The 24,383-nt window shown below is 32.6% G+C and overlaps 1 protein-coding gene across 1 annotated transcript; it reads left to right on the top strand.

The window, feature by feature from the left end:
* Positions 1–972: 972 nt before the first annotated feature.
* Positions 973–22,924, top strand: LOC133790289 (callose synthase 9). The gene is made up of 52 exons (XM_062227888.1): positions 973–1,162; positions 2,125–2,329; positions 2,504–2,601; positions 2,732–2,895; positions 3,227–3,323; positions 3,590–3,700; positions 3,802–3,924; positions 4,571–4,660; positions 5,726–5,823; positions 5,939–6,056; positions 7,889–8,014; positions 8,331–8,407; positions 8,483–8,558; positions 8,860–8,982; positions 9,252–9,354; positions 9,456–9,579; positions 9,668–9,857; positions 10,005–10,057; positions 10,206–10,266; positions 10,345–10,426; positions 10,622–10,671; positions 10,924–11,010; positions 11,117–11,202; positions 11,349–11,367; positions 12,074–12,165; positions 12,276–12,357; positions 12,490–12,653; positions 12,862–12,982; positions 13,086–13,183; positions 13,261–13,351; positions 13,436–13,596; positions 13,839–13,948; positions 14,779–14,910; positions 15,016–15,084; positions 15,183–15,360; positions 15,440–15,554; positions 16,012–16,131; positions 16,336–16,451; positions 16,563–16,646; positions 16,745–16,857; positions 17,720–17,772; positions 18,019–18,195; positions 18,772–18,819; positions 19,072–19,230; positions 19,416–19,529; positions 19,630–19,718; positions 20,240–20,398; positions 20,479–20,581; positions 21,336–21,455; positions 21,993–22,043; positions 22,166–22,348; positions 22,470–22,924. Exons 2-52 carry the CDS (start codon positions 2,128–2,130, stop codon positions 22,704–22,706), a joined length of 5,697 nt encoding a protein of 1,898 aa, XP_062083872.1. The 5' UTR covers positions 973–1,162; positions 2,125–2,127; the 3' UTR covers positions 22,707–22,924.
* The last annotated feature ends 1,459 nt before the right edge of the window (positions 22,925–24,383 follow it).

Here is a 24,383-nt window from a genome sequence, read left to right as displayed (position 1 = left end):
ATTCTACAAATTTGATTATTAATATCCTAAGATAAAAAGTTTTGAAATTACATTACTTGGCTAAAAATGCCTCGAATATTATTTATAACAAAATATTCTAAGTGTTTATGATGTGCAATTCAATTTTCATGCTACATTAATTTTAGTTATTATACTAATTATATCTAATATATTATTATTTATAGAAGCTAATTTAATTATTTCAGGACCTTTTATAAAATGATAATGGTTTAAGTATAAATGGTTAATACACTCATCACTCGTAGCCAAAGTGGTCATATATGGGTGATAGTTTATTTGTATCATTATAATTTGTAAACGTGAAATTACTTCTTTGTACAGTGATTTAAATAAATATCAACTTCTTTGCAAGTATAATTTAGTGAGAATTGCTGTAATACTGAAAAGAGTACACGAGAAACTAATTTAGGGACTATTTCAATAATAATTATTAAATAATTGAGTTTTTGTGATGAACTAATTCTGATTTAATACTGTAATAAGATATTGCTGCAAATGCAATAAGATATTAATTTGTATTAAAAAACAACACTAAAGTGATTTTATTACGTATTTATCAATTAACTTTTGTCCCCCAAAAAAAAATCAATCAGCTTATAAAATTTCTTACCCGAGTCTACGCTGTCGTTGGACCCGGTCCAATCATTTCCCGACGATCAAGATCAAACGGCAAAGATTTTGCCACGTGTCAACCTCGAAGCGGAGGCCCTTTTCCTGTACGTAAGCCCGAATCTTCCTTTTATTAATTTTCTTCTCCGCGTCTTTGCGGTTACAACAAGGACCAACTTTCTCTTTCAGGCATTGCCGTGTCTGATCCACCACCGGCAATAACCGGTCAAAACCGGTCCCACCATCCCAATCTCCACCACCCACCACCGGCTATTCCCGGTAAAACCGGTCCCACTGTAAGAGAATTAGAATCCCGAGCCTTTTTTTTCTTCTCAATTAAATTTTTCCCATTTCAAAACAACTTCTTTCTCATTTCATTCTCTTTTTTCTTTTTTCATTTATAAAAAAGCTTTAAAGAAAGAAAAGGAAAGGAAAGGAGCTCGTTTTGAAAGAGATACCGCTTTCTTCGTCCGAGCTTGAAGACCGATTCGACTCGGTCTCTAGGGTTTCTTCATTTCTGGTTTAGTTACAGGTACATCTTCTTCTTCTTCTTCTTCTTAGGTTGCCTGAGATTCTCATGTTTCGAAAATGGAGTGTTCGATTATCGGATCCTTACTCGTCTTTCGTTTTGTTTCCTGTTTCGGACGTTGATATGCTAACTTAATCGGATAATTTGATAGCTTTAGTGTTTCATGCTTAATTTGATTACACATTGCTTACGATATAGTGTTTCATGCTTAATTTGATTGCACATTGCTTATGTTTTTGTTTTCTTATTGACCAAACACATCGTTGAACAGAAATGTACTTCAGAGTGAGTTGAAGTTGCGTTATTATGATTTTATGCGGTTGCAGTAGCCAGCTGACCTAATTTGTGTACTTTTTTCAGAAAACTATTTGATAATTTATGTAGTGAATTAGTTGCTATTTATGAAACTTTGAATTTATTTTAGTTGATGCAAATTCAAATAATCTGTAGAACTTTGAAATGGTTATGCAAGCACGAACACACTAGCTCAGTTAATGTATTGAGATTTTTCTGTATACTAGGTTTATGTAGCAGCATGAGAGATTGAGAGTTGGGTTAGTAAATCATTTTTAATTTTATATTATAGTCATGATCTTAAAATGGTTGTAACATAAATTAAATGTTTTTCTTTAGAAGTTTCACCAATCACTTTTTATTTTTAAAAATTACCAGAAAAAGTGTGTAGTTACTGCATGGCTACGAGTTTAGGGTATACTACTATAAGTTTTTCTTTCTCTCTTGTGAGCTGATTTGGCCAAAAATAGTTGTTGCCAATTGAACCTGTATATGTTGATGTTGAAGTTGTTCTGGTTGTAGAATTCATATATAAGGTCTTCTTTTTATAGGTGAATAGGCATTAGAATTAATTTAGAATGGCATAATCTCTCTCTCTCTCTCTCTCCCTCTCTTTCTCTTTTTAATTCTCAGTTTGACCCTTTGTCATATTTTCTGTGTTTCTTTTATAGAAAATGTCTCAAGTTGACGAACTATGGGAGCGTCTAGTTCGTGCAGCATTGAAAAGAGAACGGACTGGGAAGGATGCGTATGGGCAGCCTATTGATGGGATTGCAGGAAATGTTCCATCATCCCTTGCAAACAATGGGGATATTGATGAAATTCTACGTGCTGCAGATGAGATCCAAAATAAGAATCCAAATGTCTCCAGGATCTGTATGTTTCCCCCTTTCTTTTTTCCTGGCTGTACAATTTGGAACTCATTTATATGCTGTCATGGTTTTCTATCATATTTTGAGTTGTTAAGAAACTGAACTGAGTATTTATTAAGCTAAATTTTGTCAGTTTACAGCATTGTGAATTTCTTGGTTTTTTTTTGTCTACCTACAGTGTGTGAACATGCTTATTCTTTGGCTCAAAACCTGGATCCTGACAGTGAAGGAAGAGGAGTTCTACAATTTAAAACCGGATTGATGTCTGTCATTAAGGTGTGTGCTTTGTTTGAAATGGATAAACTTCACTTCCAGATTTTTAGTCTGTTTGTTTTGCATTCTATACACTTCGACAATAATATTGTATTTTCCATATTTTTACTTTTCATTGTTTCCAAAATTTTAGCAAAAACTAGCAAAGAAGGAGGGAGGAGTTATAGATAGAAGCCAAGACATTGCTCTTTTGCAAGATTTCTACAGACTCTATCGAGAGCAGAATGACGTGGAAAAGTTACGAGAAGAAGAGTTGAATTTAAGAGAGACTGGGGCTTTCAGTGGAGACTTGGGCGAGTAAGTATTTCACCCATTTGAACTCAAATAGATGGCGCTTTTATTTATTTGCTTTTGTTCCGTTTATGCTAATACTGTAGTTTTATTTTCTAATCTACCTATAAGGAGAAAAACATAACTATATGAATGTGACTTTCAATTTTCTCCTTTTGTTTATTTTTGTCCCTGGGCTTATTATTAATTTGAAAACCTTCCTTTAACTATTAGGAAAAGTTTGATTTGTATATTCCTCTGTTTTTTGGCCAGCCCTTTACCTTTGGTGTTAAAGGTATTTTCTCAGTTTTTCTTTCATGGCCATCATATTGATCTATTTATTGATTACTTTTTCCAGGTTGGAGAGAAAGACAGTCAAGAGGAAAAGAGTTTTTGCTACTTTAAAAGTTTTAGGCACAGTCCTTCAGCAGCTGACTGAGGAAATTCCTGATGAGGTTGGTTGTATTTCTTTGTCATCAGTTGTAATGATTTACTATCACTATTTTTGAACATCCAAAATCCTGTGAACCATTTATGTTGAGCCCCTAAAAAAAAATCATGTGAAGAATTAGTGACTAAATATATGGAAAAAATTGCATGATATGTATCTACAAAGGAGGGATATGTTTCTGCTTGAGCTTCTTCATTGAAAGTTGAAACTAACATAAATGGGACACATCCTATTTAATCTTGCATCTCTCAATTGGTTTGTTTTATGCAGCTGAGACGTGTGATGGAAACTGATGCAGCTATGACGGACGACTTAATTGCTTATAATATTATTCCACTTGATGCTCCTAGCCCAACAAATCGTATTGGGTTTTTCCCCGAGGTAATTAGTTTAACAGTTTATGTTTCAAGTCCAAAATTTTGTTGTTTGTACCACCTTTTGGAATAAAAAATTTATGAATAGAACAAGAAATTGATGAACAGGTTCAAGCAGCAATCTCAGTGTTAAAGTATAGGGGACTGCCAAAATTGCCCGAGGATTTTCCCATCCCTGCTACAAGAAAAGCTGATGTTCTTGATTTTTTGCACTACATTTTTGGATTTCAGGTTTGTACGTCTAGATCAAGTGGTATATTGGATTTGGATTTAGTGTATTTTCTTTTATTTGTACTATAAGTTGCATGGGGTTGCTATGAGTTTCAGGCAGGTGGTTCAGACACTGTTATATTTTTTCCTTTGAAAAATTTATTGTTTTGTTGTTCTTGCTTTATTTATATGGTGGGGAAATGTCCGAATCCTTCTATATGTTTTTCACATTGATATATGCAATCATACACGTTCTGATATATATGCTTAAACATTCTGATTGTGTTATTTTTCTTCATAAGAACCTCATTATTTGTTAAATATATTGTACTTTAGGAGAGATGAGTTGATTCTTATTTCTTTTTTGAAACAAAACTTGCTCGTATTAATATGATCAATGAATGCAAGGGGTGTGGAATAGTCCATCATTATCACAGAGTTTATTCTTGTTTTGCCTTTATTTCTTCTTATGATTGTCCATTTTAAGATTCTCATGAAGTGAGTAGGTGGGAAAAATTGCTTGGCTCGGTAATTTTGGATTATGGTCTTCATCTTTATATCATAATACAGGACTAAATGTTTTGTTGTTTACGAACTCTAAAATCAAACTCATTATTGTGAGAGACAAATGCTTCTTAATCCTAATGTTTGAAGTTTGTTGTGTCAGAAAGACAGTGTTTCTAATCAGCGCGAACATATTGTTCACCTTCTTGCCAATGAGCAATCACAACTTCGTGTTCTTGAAGAAGCTGAACCTGTAAGTTTAATCTCTTTAATGTTTGATATATCTCGCTATGCGAGTATGTCCTTGTAATGTCTTTAGATTGCCATTAATAATTATGTGGTGTACCTAAATATTTTATACTAAATTGTCTTATTCTGAAATTCTGAAGTGAGATTTGTGAAATGTATTTGAGATTATGTTGATTTGGTTTCACAACTAGCTATGTAGAGTTTTTCTTTTTCTTTTAAAGCTGTTGCTTAGTTTATTATTTGCATAAACTTGTGAGGATGAGTTCTATGTAGAGGTAGAATTACGTATTTTATGGAAATTTTATGTAATGTTCATGTAATTTGTTGGTAATAGTGTAAACTAGAGTAGATTATATATATTTAAAGTGACTGGTTATTATCGTTGAGGTTGATTCTTAAATTTTCTCTTATAAGGGATATCATAATGTAGGATGAGTGGTTTACCCAAGAGGGGTAGCTCAAATAGTCAAGCATATGGTTTGCTTTTACAAAGTCTGATATTGATCTCTCTGGGTACCTACATATTATACATTCCTAGTCTGTATTTTGTATCTCCAAATATTGTAGAGTTAGGCGGAGAGCCTAGTTAAGAAATAATAATAATGTAGGAAGAGGGGCTGTTAATTGAGTGCGCCCTTAAAGAACATAGTGTAATAAAGTTGTGGTATATCTTATAGGGTGCTCAAATTTCGGCCCAGCCTGAAGAACCTGTCCAATTCAAGCAAAAAATGTACTAAATAACAGGGCCGAAGAGCTGTGCTGCCTTTTAAGCCTAGAAACCCAAAGCCTGGCTTGGTAACCGGCCCTGAGTTTTAGTTACCTGTTGGGCCGAACCAATGCATGAGAATTATTTATTTTATAAGGTTTTTACAATGTATAAATAAAATTCTAGCCTTTATAATGTTAGAAGAGGTATATTCAATGGAGTATATCAAAAACATTTATGTGACGGTGTTTTTTATTAATTGAATATCTTTGGATATTAATTTCATTGATTCCTTTAATTATCATTGAGCTCTGAAATTCATTATGTGTTTTTATACCAATATGTTTCTTGATTTTGCTTCAGGAATTGGATGAAGCTGCAGTGCAAAATGTATTCCTGAAGTCCCTTGATAATTATATAAAGTGGTGCAACTACTTGAACATTCAGCCTGTTTGGAACAAGTATGCGTCTCAGTTTTTTTTTCTATATTATTCATATGATGCTACTCAACTTTATGTTATATGTTTATTTGGAATAAGGTGATTGACACTTGTAAAATATTTTGATGGCATTCAGTTCTGAAGTTATTGTCAAGGAAAAGAAAATACTATTTCTTTCCTTGTACTTTCTGATATGGGGTGAAGCAGCCAATGTCAGATTCATTCCAGAATGCTTGTGCTACATATTTCATCATGTAAGTCAACCCTCAAGCGGTGTATGCAATTTCTTAGGAACAGTGAATTTAACTTTTTTTTCTTCTATAGTGGAATGCATTATTTGTTTCTATGTACTCTTTCTCTTTGTTCTCTCTAATTGAAGTTGCGTGAGTTTTTCTTGGTTGTACACAAATTGAAGAAGATATGTGGTATTGATTCTGACATTTGTATTCTGTAGAGTATTTCATTCTAGTTTCATATTTGATAATTTTACTATGGTGGTTGGTTTCTTTGGATTCAGCTCTTCTAATCATTTGGTAAAAATCATTCAAATTTGTTATTGATTCCTATAAAAAGAAGTAATGGGAGATCCTTATTTTTTTTTCACCAATGAAGGCCAGGGAAAAGTTAAATATTTAATTTTTCCCTACAAAGAAACCATATCATACCCTGTTCCTTAAAAAATTGACTATTTCTTTTCAACCAAATTGTGGAATATAAAAATAATATTTACTAGGGGAAAAGAGATCAGAAAACTTGGGTCTTGTTTTGCTAGTGATTGGCGGAATACGAGGTTAATATTTGGTGGGACTCAAGTTATGGTGGCATCTTGATAATGTGTTTGGCTTTAAGTGTTGAAATGAAATAGAATAGATTTTTTTTTTTTGAAAAAAGAGACAGAGGTCATAATAGGCTGACCCCCTCCCAATAAAATTGAGAGCCCTCACTTATGGCGGAGGAATACCGTGGTTACAAACTAGAACAAAAATAAAACCCCACAACAAACCCCACCCCCAAAGTTAAATCCAGAAATTGCCCCAATCTCTAACAAGGTCATAGAAGGCAAACCCCGCAAAACATTTGTTTCTATACACTCAAGTAGCCACCCAAAATTTTATCTTATCCCAAATAGTCTCTACTGAATTAAAAATATCTTCGAAAATTCTGTTATTTCTTTCTAGCCATAAGGCCCAAAAAGTGGCTAACAAGGTAGTTTGCCAAAGACGAGAAACCTGCTTGCCGCCCCCTAACCGAGTCAAAAACAATTGAGAACAGTTAGAGGGCATACACCAAAGAATACCAAACTCAGCTAAGACTTTTCCCCGCACTTCTCTTGAAAATTGACACTCCATGAATAAATGGCTAGTAGATTCCCCTGCCTGCTTACAGCAAATGCATCAACCAGGGGATAAACAATGGTAGGGGCTCCTTCTTTGCAAGTTGTCATAAACATTTAGTTTATTGTTGAAAACCAACCAACCAAACACTTTAACTTTCGAGGGAGAAACACTTTTCCACAGACTTTGCCCACTCCTGTACTAAACCCAATTGAGCATAACTTAACCTCCAAAAGGCCGACCTGCAAGAGAAGACTTCATTAACGTCAGGGGTCCAAGCCCTCCGATCTTCTAAAATTGCTGGCAAAGCCACCCTCTCTAACAAATGTAATAACTGAGTGAGACTGGTAACCTCCCTATCAAACAGCTTCCTTATAAAACGCAAATGAAATAGAATAGATTTTGTTATAAAAGAAATGGAAATTCTTATCTTTAACCAGAGGGATTAATTTTGAAAAGATTTTAGGGCTGGTATAATAATGAGCATTCTACTGGCATTCGAAATTCCCATACCTACATCTAGAATTGCAGTTACCATAGAATTTCCATCCATACCAAATCATTTGAATAAACCAAACCATCTTTGTTATGTCACATGCCTATAATATGAGGCATGTGGCTATGTTATTTTGCTATACTGAAAACATTGATATTTGTTTTGAAAATTGTTTTGCAGGTTCTGTTTTCTTGCTAATAAAGTGTTTTTTTCTTCTTCTGAATTCCTTCCTTTGAACCATACATTTCATGTGCAGATGGCAAGAGAACTAGATGAAATTTTAAGGCAGCAGGTTCCACAGCCAGCCAATAGTTGCAAGTCTGGGGATAGTGTTTCATTCCTTGATCAAGTTATATTTCCTCTCTATGATGTTTTGGAAGCGGTATGTTTAAGTAAATATATTATTATCAAATTGAAATTAAAAGTAGTAATTTTTAATATCCAACAAGGATTTTCTTGCTTCAAGTTCTAATTTATATTTTATAACTCTTACTTAAGAGTTAGAATTGTGTTTATCTAACTTGGGTGTTGGTATTCCTAACTAAGATTGGGATTTTGGGTTTATTACTAGAAAGTGATGTAAACATTTTATTTTTCCTCTTTATTATTTTTTTATTTATTTTGTTTTAGGATGATTCTTTGTTTTATAAAATGTTTATAATGTTTTTGTTGAAGTTCTCATATTTAAAAGTGCACAGGAAACAAGAAGTAATAAAAACGGAAAAGCACCACACTCTGCCTGGCGCAATTATGATGATTTTAATGAGCATTTTTGGTGAGATTTTTTTTTGTGGCAATGCTTGTTTTTAGTTATTATTCACATTTTCGGTGCTAACAACTTTTATTTCAGGTCACTTCATTGTTTTGAACTTGGCTGGCCATGGCGCAAAAGCTCACCCTTTTTTCAAAAGCCAGAACTCTCGAAGGTTGGTTACTTTCTCCCTAATTATTGAAGTTACTGGCACTTGTACTGCATTTAGATGTTACTATAGGTATGGGCATTCAAAGTTCATTTTTATTCCTGGGTGAAGTGATAATGAAAAGGTTCTTGAAAACAACACTATCTTACATTAAATTTAGAAGTATTGGTTTATGTTTTTTCACTATCGGTTGCTGAGTTCTACACTAAACTTGTAAACTTAATTTACTTCTTAATTCTGTGTTGACCTTTATGAACTAAACCTACTCATAAACATTTGCTGCTGATTTTGATTTGTTTTAATACAGAATATGCTTAAATCAGGCAGAAGTAAACATCGAGGGAAAACTTCGTTTGTTGAGCACCGGACTTTTCTTCATCTCTATCATAGCTTTCATCGCCTATGGATATTCCTTGCGATGATGTTCCAGGTATACATATTAACAAATTACACTGAATTGCCAATTTATCGATACCTTATAGTCTTTGTTGTAACTTGCTATCACTAATTAGTCAAACTTCATGTTTGAGTCCTTTCCTATTTCTTTGATTTGTATTCTCCATTCTTTTACTTTTTATTGTTGTATTTTGCTGTGTTTTAGCTTCTGATATTGTAGTCTATATCAGCTAAAATTAGTTAACTCTAGGACTCTGCAGTCTTTTGCGTTTTTAATAGTTTTACTTTGTTTCTGATTGTCAGGGACTTGCCATTATCGCATTCAATAATGAAAAACTAAATGGGAAGACCTTTCGGGAGGTTCTCAGTCTTGCTCCAACATTTGTTGTAATGAAATTTTTCGAGAGTATGTCTTTATCTCGTGCAGGCAATGCCGTTTTATTATTGTTAGCTACTTAGCTGGCAAATTAGATTTCTTATAATAAGAAATTCTGCCCTTTCTCTTAGGTATCCTAGATGTTATCATGATGTTTGGGGCATACTCTACATCACGGAGGCTTGCTGTTGCTCGTATTTTTCTTCGTTTTATTTGGTTTGGCTCTGCTTCAGTTGTTGTATCTCTCCTATATGTGTATGCACTCAATCTTTGTTTTGTCTTTGGTTTGTTTGGGCTTAACTCTTTGAGTCAAATTTAATCTTTAATCTTTGTTTTAATTCAGGAAAGCGCTTCAGGAAGAGAGTAAACCAAATGGAAATGGTGTTATATTCAGATTATACTTGATTGTCATTGCCATTTATGGTGGCATCCAATTTTTCATTAGTTTCATGATGCGAATTCCTGCCTGTCACCGACTGACTAATCAATGTGATCGCTGGCCTTTAATTCGTTTCGTCAAATGGATGCGCCAGGTTGTGTTCTATTTTTTTTATCATATGAAATGAGATAATTCTGTTGACTTGATCTTTATTTAATTATGCATTGACTATCATTTTTCCTATTGTTCACTGCATTACTTTCAATTTTGGTCTATTAATTATTATTAATCATTTTTGTAGGAACGCTATTATGTTGGGCGTGGAATGTATGAAAGGACCACTGATTTTATCAAGTAATAATTGCTAATCACTGCCTTTTCATTTGTATATATGTTTCCTATTTCTGGTTAACTAATCATTTTTTTTCCTTTGAAATGATTTTTAAAATTAGTTGTTTTTAATTTGAATGGAAGGTCAATATGGATATTTTAACTTTTGCAGGTATTTGCTGTTTTGGCTTGTGATTTTGAGTGCGAAGTTTTCATTTGCTTATTTCCTACAGGTTAGTTATGAACAATATTTTCTTTGGCAGTAATGTTTATTTGTTAATATTGTGAATTCTATTTTTGCTTTCTTCCAGATCAGGCCATTGGTAAAACCAACTAGGACAGTAATAAAGATGGATACCATACAATATTCTTGGCATGATTTTGTATCTCAACGTAAGCGGCTAAGCTATTTCATTATGGAAATGTGAAGTGCTTATATTATCTGGTTTTGTTTATTATGGTATTCCTATGTTGATGTTTGTGGTTTTCGTTGATTATTATATGTTGGTTTTTGCATGTTTGAATTCAGAAATTTGTGCTATTTGATCATATTTATTTATGTGCTCGTACTTATACTTATGCTTGCAGATAATCATAATGCTCTGACTGTGGCTTGCTTATGGTCTCCTGTAATTGCTGTAAGTTGGAACTTCTTTAGGTCTTAAAAAAAAGTTATTTGTCAAACATGTTATGGCACAGTTACTTCAACGTAATTGTAATCATAATAAATTTGAAGATAAATGAATGGGGATAGAAGAGATGAGAATAAGAATCATTATATCGATGATAATTAAGTAAACATATTAATCAAAATCATTACAATTTATTTAATTACAAAAATTATTTAGTTTATTGATAGGAGGCTCTTTGTTTATTTTCTGCTGTCACAGATTTATCTCTTAGATGTCCACGTGTTCTACACTGTCATATCTGCTGTATGGGGCTTTTTGCTTGGGGCCAGAGATCGCCTAGGAGAAGTGAGTACTTTGATCTGATTTAGTTGTTTCTGCTTGTGTGTGATTGTTTGTTTTTATATGTTTGACCAGAACTTTAAAACTTCAAAATTTCTGTTATCATCTCCAGATTAGATCCTTGGAAGCAGTTCACAAACTTTTTGAAGAGTTTCCAGAAGCTTTTATGAGCACCCTTCATGTACCTCTTTCCAACAGGTTGAATTTTCTCATTAGACCTTCATCCTTATTGTTACTCTTTTACATTTGATGGCAAACTGAGTGTATATTGTTGCTCACTTAATTGTGTATGTTCTCTTTCGTTCATTTACCATCTAAATGCAATTTTTCTTTTTCTTTTGCAGAACTTCTCAGCACGGACAGGTCAGTTATACAAAAAGATCTACTAGCATTTCATAATTGAAGTTTTTTTACAGCTTTCATTTGAGTAGTAGTACTTTCAATTATTATTTTATTATTAGTTTTTTTTTTCTAAAGAAAAGTGTTCATTTTAAAAAACAAATTAATTATCTTATAGCTTTTTCTAGTAGTAGTTGTACTTTTGATGATATCAGTGTTTTATGTATATATAAAAAATGTATCCCTAGTCTACATGGAAAAGAGAAATGTATCCTGCACACCAAAATAGACAATATCTTGCAGATATGGACTTAAAACTGATTTGTTGTAAATTGTGTGAGAAGAGTCAAACTAAGACTGATGCAAGACGTCTGGTTATCTGAGAAAAAGAATTGAGTTTTTTTTCTGTACAAAAGTATGATAGTATAACTAATTATATGACATTTCACTGTCCTTTTCACCAAGTGTTGATCTTGTTTCTTGTTTAAAAAAAAAGTCACGTAGAGGTTTTGTTTTGTCTATTTTTTAAAACGACTTTACATATAGATTTTGTTGTTCTTACATGACACTTTTATTCTTAAAATTGTTGGACAAGCTAGCGGAGATCAGATGCGTTATATTTTAAGTTTTGTGTTATATTTTTCTTTTTTCTTACCCATCAATTCACCCCCCACAACAAAAATCATGGTTCATTGGATAATCTTACATGCACTGACATGTTTGTTTGAAGGTTTTTGAGAAGAAGGTTAATGCTGCACGGTTCTCTCCGTTTTGGAATGAAATTATAGCAAATCTCAGGGAAGAAGATTATATAACAAACCAGTGAGCACTAGAATTTTGTACCGATTTTTATTTGAAGCTCTGCATGTGCAGGATATATATTGTTGCCATTTTTTAGGCCCCACTTATTTATTTGACATTTTTTTTTACAGAGAAATGGAATTGCTTTCAATGCCTAGAAATTCTGGAACTCTCGCTTTGGTTCAGTGGCCCCTCTTCCTTCTTGCTAGCAAGGTTATTAGTGGTCAAATTTCTTGTACATAATACTATGTATTCATAACTGGAAAAAAGCTTGTTTTCCAATGATGCATTTCAACATTATGTCAAATTGACTGAGTTGAATATTGCCACTGTATACTTATGTAGATAATTCTCGCCAAGGACATTGCTGTTGAATTTAGAGACTCACCAGATGACGAACTATGGGATAGAATTTCAAGAGATGAATATATGATGTATGCAGTACAGGAGTGCTTTAATACACTTGAACATATCTTGACAACAATATTGGAAGATGAAGGAAAGTTGTGGTAGGTTCCTTTCAGACGAGACAAACATATCTTTATAGGCAAATGCAGCTATGTATTATTACTGATGAATAGAAGAATCCAAACTGTTCTGTTTTAGGTGTCTCCTGTTCTTTTAAAATTTGATTTGTCAAAAAAACAAAAAAAACTTCTCTCTCTATTTGTTTATACACACGTGTTATATGTTACCTATGTTTTTGTTTATTTTCAGGGTTGAAACGATATATAAGGATATTCAAACTATCATAGCACAGAAAAAATTTCATTCTGATTTGAACTTAACTAAGCTGCCACTTCTAATAACAAGAGTAACTGCATTAATGGGAATGCTGGTATGTATTCTTATTCGCACTTTTTTTGGTAGTCTGCTGGTGCAATCTTGTACAAGAAGTGGTTGACTAATTGAACATTTCTTATGAATTCGTATATGTACAGAAAGAGGTAGAAACATCTGATCAGGAGAAAGGAGCAGTTAAGGCTGTTCAAGATTTGTATGATGTTGTCCGTCTGGATCTCCTTTCTGTTAATATGGGGTATGTTAAACTTGCTAGTTCTAATTATTGCATCAAAGATTCTTTTGATTTATCCAATCTTTTTTGTTGTCTTTTAGGGAAAACCGTGAAATATATATGTCGATATCAAAAGCATGGAAGGAAGGCCGTCTCTTCCAGAAGATAAAGTGGCCCAAGGACCCCGAGTTGGTATGTTCACGCATCTTTTCCTTATTTCTTTTGTATGTATATAATTGTTTGGTGTGGGATAATGTAATTGAGGACCATATGCAGAGATCCCAAGTCAAAAGACTCTATTCATTGCTAACTATCAAAGATTCTGCCGCAAATGTTCCAAGAAATCTGGAGGCAAGGCGTAGGCTGCAGTTCTTCACAAATTCTCTTTTCATGGAGATGCCTGTTGCAAAGCCAGTTAATGAGATGCTGTCCTTCAGGTAATATGCTTTATCATATTGTAGAAACTCTACTCTTGATGTTATTTCATTGAAACAATTACACCTATTTATACACAAAATTAGGAACTATACAAATAGGAACCTAGGATTAAACTAATAGGTTAGTTATTATATTGCTATATACAAACAGTAAGAATAATTATTTCTACACACATGTATGTTATTAGGAATCCTACTTGTGATTACTGATTCTTGCACTAATCCTCTGATATGTTCTGCAGTGTGTTCACACCGTATTATTCTGAGGTAGTGCTTTATAGTATGGATGAACTCCTGAAGAGAAATGAAGATGGGATATCAATATTGTTTTACCTCCAAAAAATATTCCCAGGTACAATTTATTCAGCAAAGTGGCTGACAATATTATCTTTAAGTGAAGTCTTTGAGAGACTTATTATTGTTATTAGCTTATCAAAATACAATAGAATTAAAAGCATATAGGAGAAAATCAATTCTGTAAATATTTTTCTAGATAAGCTTAATCTAGGAGAGCAAATATCTCAAGATAAAAGTTCTAGAGTTCAGGTTTCAATCCTACTGTAACATCCTAGTAACAAACATGATAGGAATGGTGTGTTTGACATGGTGTTCGGTATTGTAAAACATGATTGCATTTTGTTTATTAGATATGCTGCTGTATGAAACTTGGAACTGTATCACTCGAGAAATGCTTTAGGACATTTGTAGAGGTATCATAAGAGATCTTATGCTTAAGAAGATGTCTGTTTTTCTTATCGATAACTCCAGTTTGTTGAGGAGTATCCACCCATGAATGTTGATGTAGTATGCCTTCATTATTGTGTGGATCTTTAATACTGAGTATTTAAAATGTATTTTTCTTTTGTAACACCGTCTCTCCCATAATTATATTCCTTCTTTCCTCTAAAAAATAAAAATTAGACGTACCTGCGAAGTCCATAGCATTTCACACTTTTGGTGATCTTTATTTGTTTGGCCTTGTTCATCTTGTGCTAACAATTTTATGTTATGTATTTTTTTTTGTTGGCAATCATCTGCAACTTAGCCTTTTTATTGTTCCATTTTGTTCGACCAGTCCCTTCTCTTTTGTTTGTGTCGTATTTATTTATCACAGAAAGAATAGATTCTTCATAATGAAAGTTTGTCCTGACATTATTAATCTAAAATATATTATGCATGCAGATGAGTGGAGGAATTTTCTTGCTCGAATCGGTCGTGATGAAAATTCGCATGAATCAGAACTAGATACCCCAAATGATATATTGGAGCTTCGCTTTTGGGCCTCTTACCGTGGTCAAACTTTGGCCAGAACTGGTAGACGTTTTCTTTATGTCGATATTTTTGTTTGCTCTAGAAAATTTCTTTTTGTTTCCTCAATGTTGGGGATGCTATCTAAGCTTTGAAAATTTATTTTTGCAGTTCGTGGGATGATGTACTATAGGAAAGCTTTGATGCTTCAGACCTATTTAGAGAGAAAAAGTTCTGGCGGTTAGTATTTTATTTAATTATGTATTTATATATATATATATATCTATATGTGCAAATTTTCTTGCATTGTCATTTACTTGTCATAGTGTCAATTTTAGATTTGGAGACTGCAATATCCAATACTGATGAGATTGAGACTCAAGGTTTTGAGTTATCTCCTGAAGCACGAGCTCAGGCAGACCTAAAGTTTACATATGTAGTAACATGTCAAATATATGGAAAACAGAAGGAAGAGCATAAGCCTGAGGCTGCTGACATTGCATTGCTTATGCAAAGGTGAATTCAGACCCCTCCTATCCTTGTTCTGTTTCTGACCCTGTCTGACTAATCATTTTAATGTTACTTCAATTGTTAGAAATGAAGCCCTTCGTGTTGCTTTTATTGATGAGGTTGAAACACTAAAGGATGGTAAAGTACAGAAGGAATACTACTCAAAGCTGGTTAAGGGTGATATCAATGGGAAGGACAAGGTTGGTTGTCTTTATTTTTGTCAAGTAGCATATGGGGTAGTACTGGCTCATTCAATTCTATAACTATGAATCTAAAGCACTTTATTTGTCTACGTATATTCAACAAAGAATTCATATCCCTGTCTTTCCATTCTCAGGTTCCCTTTTTCTGGTAGATGACTGATAGGCTAATTTACAACAAATCAAAATTAACAAATTTGATTTTAAATTTTAAATTCAACACTAACCAAACTGCCATTATGGTTATATAATGTATGAGATAATTCCAATGTGAACAGAGTAGAATAAATAGAAGATGACACTTACAATACATTTATTGATCTGAAGGGCACATGATGAAATTTCCACACTTACAAATTCATTAATAGTTTTTATTATACTTATTGTTACTGCTAAGACAATTGTTGTTGATTGATTGATTTTTATTTACTTGCTGTTGACTTGGTCGGTTTTTCAGGAAATCTACTCTATTAAATTGCCTGGAAATCCAAAACTTGGTGAAGGAAAACCTGAGAATCAAAATCATGCAATTGTATTCACTCGTGGAAATGCAGTCCAAACAATTGACATGAATCAGGTGACACCCTTATCCTTTAGGTTCCTGCTGTTCTAAGAAAAAATTAAAATGGTTAAATGACCGTAACTTATTACAAGTTCTCAATCCTTGTTTGTGCATGCTTGTTCTTCTCAATAGGATGTGGCTCTAGTTTTCTTTTTATTTGAATTAAAGTACCATGTTTTCTTCTGCTTGTAATGTAATTCAGCTGTTTATGTATTTTAGGATAACTATTTTGAGGAAGCTTTGAAAATGAGAAACCTACTTGAAGAATTCCATCGTGATCATGGCATTCGTCCTGCTACAATTCTTGGTGTTAGGGAGCATGTCTTTACTGGAAGGTAAGTATCATTTCTTCCTTGAAATCCATATATTAAATATATTTATAGAAATATATAGATATATTGTTGATCAGTTGCATCATCATAATTGTTCAAATGATCATGTGGCAGTGTCTCTTCTTTAGCCTCATTCATGTCAAACCAAGAGACAAGCTTTGTAACATTAGGTCAGCGTGTTTTATCAACCCCTTTGAAGTAAGTCCATTTTAACTATGCCATTGATTTCATCTGCTTCCTGGATGTTTTGATATCTAAGATCATTTTAAGGTGACTCCTGATTTCTTTTTTTTTAGGGTCCGTATGCATTATGGACATCCTGATGTTTTTGATAGAGTCTTTCATATAACACGGGGTGGTATCAGCAAGGCCTCTCGTGTCATCAATATTAGTGAAGATATATTTGCAGGTAACTTTCTTAGATTTAGGAGAGTCCCATTTACATGGTTTTCCATCTTGAGCAATTTTCTGTATTTGGTTCCCAAGTAAGGAGTATGATGGTATATCAACATTGTTCTTGCCAGGAGGTTTTTTAGATGAGGTGTAATCACTGGAAATCTTATCATTCTAGGTTTCATAAATTTTTCTTTAGGCAGTTAAGTATGTTAAATTTAAGGTATTGGAGTTGGGTCTCGAACCGCATCACATGGGCCGACACTTTTGGCAAGATTCTTGTTTGAAATAAAACAAAAATCTAGTCACAGACAACATGATATCCTGTATCAAAAATGGGTATTAGTTTGTTTTTACAATAGTGCTTCCTGATTCAGCAGTAGAGAAAGTTTCCCAACTCTAGCGATGGTTCTTTATGCTTCTTTCCAGAGAGACCGAAAAAACAGATTCTAGAAACAAGGCAGAAAAAATAAATTTTTAAAGATTAGGATCTAATCTTATGATATTTTTTTTAATCTAAAAGAGAACTTATCTCTGTTAAAATCAACAGAGATCCTTTTGGCTGATTTCTAACAGCTAATAATATATAGCTGAGGTTGTGAAGGCTAGTTCTTATAATGCGGCCTGGTATTATGTGATACATATTTGAATTTTTGGGGGTTGTTACCAGCCTTGGCTATAAGTATTTTGACATCTCTCATTAGAGTCTCGAGTATTGAGTTTTTGTACTTATCTGCAAGAGGAACATAGAAATAAGAGTATATGACCGTATAGAGCAAAACTTTGTTTTTTCAAATGGCTTTTATGCTATGTATAAATTATAGAGGGACATGCAAGTGAATTTAAATTTCTAATGTTTACATGGTCTTCAAATGTAGGATTTAATTCAACTCTACGCCAAGGAAATATAACTCATCATGAGTATATTCAGGTAAGCTAATTCATTTTCTCATGTAAAGATGCAATGTGTCCATAGAGTTAAATGAAGTTCTGGGTGGCAGTTTGGAATTTGATAATAGACGTTTCAGAAATTAAATGACGGTTTCTTTTTTTCCTTCTTCTGATTTTACAAGGGATTGGGAGACTGTTCTAATTGATTTTTTTTTACTAGTATTCTTTTTCTTGAATGACAATACAATTTCTCTTTCTTCTAAAAAACTAATAATAAAAAAAACAGGTTGGCAAGGGACGAGATGTTGGGCTCAATCAAATTGCTCTATTTGAAGGGAAAGTGGCTGGGGGAAATGGTGAACAAGTTCTTAGTCGTGATGTCTACAGGCTTGGTCAGCAGTTTGATTTCTTCCGGATGATGTCATTCTACTTTACCACTGTTGGATTCTACTTTTGTACGATGGTAGGTTGTCTTTTGTTAAATGGTCTGATTGTGTACTTCAATAATGGCTCTTAAAGGAAGCTGATGCTCAGTGGATTTTTCTCCATGAGACTCCTCCTTGTTGGTCAGAAACAGTGTGTTTTGTTCTAGAATTGCTAGGCTCTCTTCTGGGTGATTGGGTTAGAAGAAATGCTAGAATCTTATAGGCTAAGATTCTGTAGGTTTCTTTCTTGAGGGGCAGATTGAAATTTAGAGATATTCCTTTCCTATGTCACTTTTAAGCTACCTAGAAGGGTATTTCACTTGTATTTCCCGCCCTCTCTCTTCATTAGACATGATGATGTATATTATATATATTATAGCTGCAAAATAAATATGTATGACATACCAGAATTTATCTATTTTATGTTTGTATGTCATAATTTTTTTTTCGAAAGAGTGAGTTAGACTGGGACATACAATCAATAGGCAGTTTCTTCCAGGTGATATTGTCACTTGTGATTGATTGTTAAAACTCCACATATTAATGTACTCAATTTCTGCATCTAAGCAGCTGGTCTCACGTCTGACTAAGCTGTGCTATTTTTGTTTCTGCAGTTGACAGTGCTGACTGTGTACGTATTTCTCTATGGGAAAGCTTATTTGGTAAGTTTGATTTGGCAACTTCATATTATTCACAGTACTATATGTTTGAGCATATTTGGTTTAGCTAAAAAATAATTAAGATGAAAAAGTAAAGATCATATGCAAAAACATTCAACTTAAGTAATAGCGTACCTCTAGTATTAGGGTTATACATATAACACTACAGAAAATGCTAGATAACTTCATATCAGGAAAATACATTTTAAGTTATGTATTCTGCATACGTGGTTACGAGAGATGTGCTTTTTTCAGGCGTTATCTGGAGTTGGTGAAACAATTCAAGTGCGAGCCCGGATTATGGATAATACTGCACTTACAACTGCTATGAATACACAATTTCTCTTTCAAATTGGTATCTTTACTGCTGTGCCAATGATTTTAGGCTTCATCTTGGAACAAGGCTTCCTAAAGGTAGTTTCAGATTTCCTGGTCAATCATTATCTGTGACATACTTTTGTTTTAAAGGGTTTTTCCACATGATATTGTGAATGAGGAAGTTATTTTTTTCTTTTTTTATTCACCAACATAATTATTTATCTGCCTATCTGCGATGATATTTTTATTATTATTACTAAGTTTCCTTTTCACTGCTGCAGGCTGTAGTTAGTTTTGTTACAATGCAGTGTCAGCTTTGCTCTGTTTTCTTCACATTCTCTCTTGGCACAAGGACACATTACTTTGGCCGGACCATTCTTCATGGTGGTGCTAAGGTTTGCTTTATTTGGTTCTTTTCAAGCTCATTTTCCTTTGTTATCATTTAGGGTTTATTTGTTTATCATGATTGACTTCAATTTGTGCTATTTTCAACAGTACCATGCAACTGGTAGGGGATTCGTGGTCAAGCATATCAAATTTGCAGAGAACTACAGGCTTTATTCCCGTAGTCATTTTGTGAAAGGGTACTAGTCTCTTTTCTTTCTTTCTCTTCAGTTGGGGAAAATTATTTGTTTAGTGTTAAGGATTGTCTCCGTACTCGTTTTAGGTGGGATTTGGATTGATGAGGTAGTGTCACTATCATATATAATACAATTAATATTATTTTGATGATCGAAGTAGAAGTCTGCGATAGTACGAAATTTAGTTATTTTGTCAGTTTATATCATAATATATATAGATATATATATTCATTTATTTAAAAACAGCTCACAGTATCATTATTGTTGCTTTTAATATTTACTGGGACAATATCTTAATGCATAATAATTATTGATCTGCATTATGAAAGGCGGATTGATGAGGTGGTGTTAAAATTTGATACAATTTCTTTGTATTATTTCTTTCAATTAAATAATGCAAGAAGATCTGTTTTGTTTTAAATAAATAAATAATAATTTGATGCAATTTCAAGTAATCTGTTTTTATAGAAAGTTTACAATCCCAAAGGATTATTTTTATTGATTTTCTCTATTCCTGTCATCAGATTGGAAGTAGCGCTCTTGTTGATTGTATACCTTGCATATGGTTATAATGAAGGCGGTGTAGTGGCGTACATTCTTCTATCTGTTAGTAGTTGGTTTATGGCTCTTTCTTGGCTTTTTGCTCCATATTTGTTCAATCCTTCTGGATTTGAATGGCAGAAGTAAGTAACTGCTCTCCTTGTTCTTTACTTTAAACTGCGGTGCGGCCTCCCTTATATAACCCTTTATAATGTTCTTGTAGGGTTGTGGAAGATTTCCGTGATTGGGCAAATTGGCTTCTTTACAGAGGTGGAATTGGAGTTAAGGGAGAAGAGAGCTGGGAAGCCTGGTGGGATGAGGAACTGGTACTATTTCTGATCTCAGATCAATCTTTTTCCTGTTGCCTTTGCTCTGGAGCTCCCTAGAAATTTATTTAAGATTTGTTAGTAGAGGTAGAGAGCATTTAAAAAAAATTAAAATAAAAACTAGGCCAAGAAAAATAGTGTTGCTGCCAGTGATGTGAATATAACCCTTCAGAAGATTAGGAAGCATGGTATTATGCCAGTGGCCTTATAATTTTTTCCATTCAATAGCTTTGGTGTTGTTTGGTAACACTTAAAAAAAAAAAATAGTTTTTTATTTAATTAATTAAAAATTTGACAATTAAACATAAAATGTATTTGGTAACTCTATTTTTATTTATTATATTTTTAAATTTTAATTAAAATTTTGAAAATAGAATTTTTTCACTTTCAAATTTTTTTTTTAACAATTTTCAATTTTTCCATTTTTTTTTTTTTCTTCTCTTCTCCAAATCAAAACATCATATTGTTAAACAAAAAATAAAAATAAAAGTTATCAAAGCCGTTTATTATTTATTTTTTTTTTTTAAAACAAAAATAAAATAATATTTCCATTTTTGTGTTTAAAAAATTCAAAAATAAAATTTTTACCACAGGCCCCTTCATGTTTTCCCATTTTTCTTGGCAATACTTTTGCACTGCATTAATCATAGAACATTAATATTTGCATTATTTTGGTTCTGTAGCTTTATTACTTGGTTGGTTGTTTTCCTTACCCGATTGCCGGTAATTATGAAATGGTTCATTGCATCCACAGGCACATATTCGGACTTTTGAAGGAAGGATTGTTGAGACTATTCTGAGTCTAAGGTTTTTCATCTTCCAGTTTGGTATTGTCTACAAGCTAGATTTGCAAGGAAACAATACCTCACTTTCGGTACTACCTCTATTCATTAATATATAGATAATTCTTGATTCATCTTTCTTTAAACTGGCATCCAGTTTTGTCAACTTTTTTGGGTTGTCAATGTTGATTATAATAATTTCATTTTAGTTTTTTAGCTTTAGTTCGATAAAAAAAAACTCTTCTATCTAGCTTTGCAACGTCACATATAAAATACCAAATGTATATTTCTCTTTCAAATTACCACACCCAAGCTTTGTATAAGATGAAAAGTGTTGAGCTCCTGTATATAAAACTACAGAACTAGGAGCTGTGCTTGTGACTAGCTAACAAGATAAATATATATATATATATATAAATATTCTTGCCCTTGTGCATGCTATAGTACCTTACTTAATTTGAATGTGTTTCCCTTGTCAGAAAATTATGTAACAATTGTTTGTGGATTTCTGAAACTTTTGGTAACATTCAATATTAGGGCTTGAATTTCCATTTTTGTTGAGAAAAAATGCTGCTTTTGATTCCTACTAACCTCATCATGCTCACCGCTTTCGTTTCATTTTTTTTCAGGTCTACGGCTTTTCATGGATAGTGTTAGCAGTTCTAGTAATTCTTTTCAAGGTACGGATTTAACTTCCAAATATTTTATTTGCAGTTTAAGAAGATGTGTGTGTGTGTGTTTTTTTTTTTTTTATTATTATTATTTTTTCGGTTTGAGATTCTTTTGATTTTGGTTTCAACAGGTGTTCACGTTCAGCCAGAAAATATCTGTTAATTTCCAGCTCCTACTGCGATTCATCCAAGGCATTTCCTTTCTGGTAGCACTCGCTGGTATAACCGTCGCAATCATATTAACAGATTTGACAGTCCCAGACATATTTGCCTGCATCCTGGCATTTGTACCTACCGGATGGGGACTTCTTTCTGTGAGTTTCTCTTCACCAAACCCTTCTTTTCTCGAATTAAAGCTCTTCCTATCAACGCTCTCTTCCGAGCACGAACACGTGCTTTGATTATTAACCCTTCTTACTGTCCAACGTACTCCAGATCGCAGCCGCTTGGAAACCTCTGATGAAAAAATTGGGACTGTGGAAGTCAGTCCGCTCCATTGCTCGATTATACGACGCGGGTATGGGGATGATCATATTCGTCCCAATTGCATTCTTTTCATGGTTCCCATTTGTGTCAACATTCCAAACCAGACTCATGTTCAACCAGGCTTTCAGCCGAGGTTTGGAGATCTCTCTCATCCTTGCTGGAAACAACCCCAATTCTGGGATCTGAGACAAACCAATCAATCCTCCTTTTCTGCTCGTATTGTATTTGTTGTTGTAAGTAAACATAACTCACTCATTCTAATTTTGCCAATTTCTGATAGAAACTTTTGGGTTTCATTTTTTTTTTTAATCTATTAGAGGCATTGTGAAGTAGCAAAGCTTATTGTATTGTAGTTGTAATTTGTTGTACCATTTCCATTTCATTATAAATATGTCATTGATAGAGACACTCGTATTCTTTTATTTAAAAATGAATCATTGCTTCTTATGTTCAGTGCAAAGTATTTTGAATTTTTTTCTTTTTATTTATGGGTAGATAACCATTTCGTACGCTGTGTTTTTGTAAAGTATCATCTTGGTACTTTGTGTTTACAAATAATGTTCATTTGGTACTCTGTATTTTGAAATTATACAATATCTTTCATTTTAAAATCGTACATATTTATTATTCTAGATTTTAAAATTATAAATATTTTGTATCCTAAATTTAAATTTAATTAATAAAATTTAATCAAATTATTCTTAATCATATGAGTTATAAATTATATATAACTGCTGACAATCGGTTATATTAATAAAATTTTATTAATTATAATACGAAATATTTATGTTTTTAAAATATGAGATGCATTATTGAAAATAGAGGTTACTAAATCAGTAAATTATCTTTATTTATTAATAAAACTTGGACGAATTATTGTGAATGACTTTTTTTTTTTTGTTTTTTCCATTTTTGAGAATGACGTTCCTCCTAACTAAGATTAAACTTGGATAATGTCTACCATAGTTAAGAGATAAGAGATTATCTGCCCATTTGAAGCTTTGTAAATTATAATGGTTCACGTGTCTTTTCAAACAAATATTTATATAAATATGACATATAATTAATGAATTAGGCCCAAATATGTGGGTCCTGAAAAAAAAAATTGGCCCATTTATTCATTAAATATGTTCACGTGTGGGGTGCCTTCCAACCTAACCTTTTTTCCTCTTTTGACATGTTAAATTGCGTTTGTATAGTTGGTATATTAGCTTAGGTAAAGTTGATATCAATTTTATGATTATTTTAATTTTATATTCTCTTTTAAAATGAATAAAAACAATTGCCTTTTTCTAACTAAAATTATTTTAATATCCAATTGTTTTTTTTATAATGAGAAAGTACTGTTATGACCAATCAAGAGTCTATTTTATAACATTTGAATTTATATTATATATTTATTTATGTCATTGTCCATAACAGTTATTAACAGTTGCAGAAAATTATGTTGCCTACTTGTGGCAACAATTACTCACTAGATTTACATTTTAAAAAAAGTAAGTTAATATTGGCCACAACTGGCTATGTCGATAGGACAGCATCATGTGATATATTTGTTAATTAAAATAAACTCATTAATTTTTTTTATAATAATGGTCACCTGTAAATTTATATTTACCTAATATAAATTTAGGATTATTGAATGATATATTTTCATTAGAGTATTCTTGTAAATGATTCCAATATCTCTTTTAGAAATTGTCAATAATTTTTTTTAATCACCAATATGTTGTCAGTTAATTTCAAATATTGTAGTCTATATCCAATATTATATATATATTTTAAAAGATTAATTTGCAAAATATCCTAATAATATTCTATATATATATATATATATAAAAAGAACTTGTATTAATTTAAAGA

This window comes from Humulus lupulus, chromosome 7 (genome assembly GCF_963169125.1).
Source record: "Humulus lupulus chromosome 7, drHumLupu1.1, whole genome shotgun sequence".
Lineage (NCBI taxonomy): Eukaryota > Viridiplantae > Streptophyta > Magnoliopsida > Rosales > Cannabaceae > Humulus > Humulus lupulus.
Note: the sequence above shows the minus strand (reverse complement) of the source record. Positions and strands in the feature narration are given on the sequence as shown.

Bases quoted from the DNA above. Each gene is read 5' to 3' on its own strand.
- LOC133790289 (XM_062227888.1), top strand. From the start codon at position 2,128: ATGTCTCAAGTTGACGAACTATGGGAGCGTCTAGTTCGTGCAGCATTG. The intron at 8,015-8,330 runs GTATGTTTAAGT...AAAAGTGCACAG, and splicing joins TCTATGATGTTTTGGAAGCG to GAAACAAGAAGTAATAAAAA. The intron at 13,184-13,260 runs GTATGTTAAACT...GTTGTCTTTTAG, and splicing joins CTCCTTTCTGTTAATATGGG to GGAAAACCGTGAAATATATA.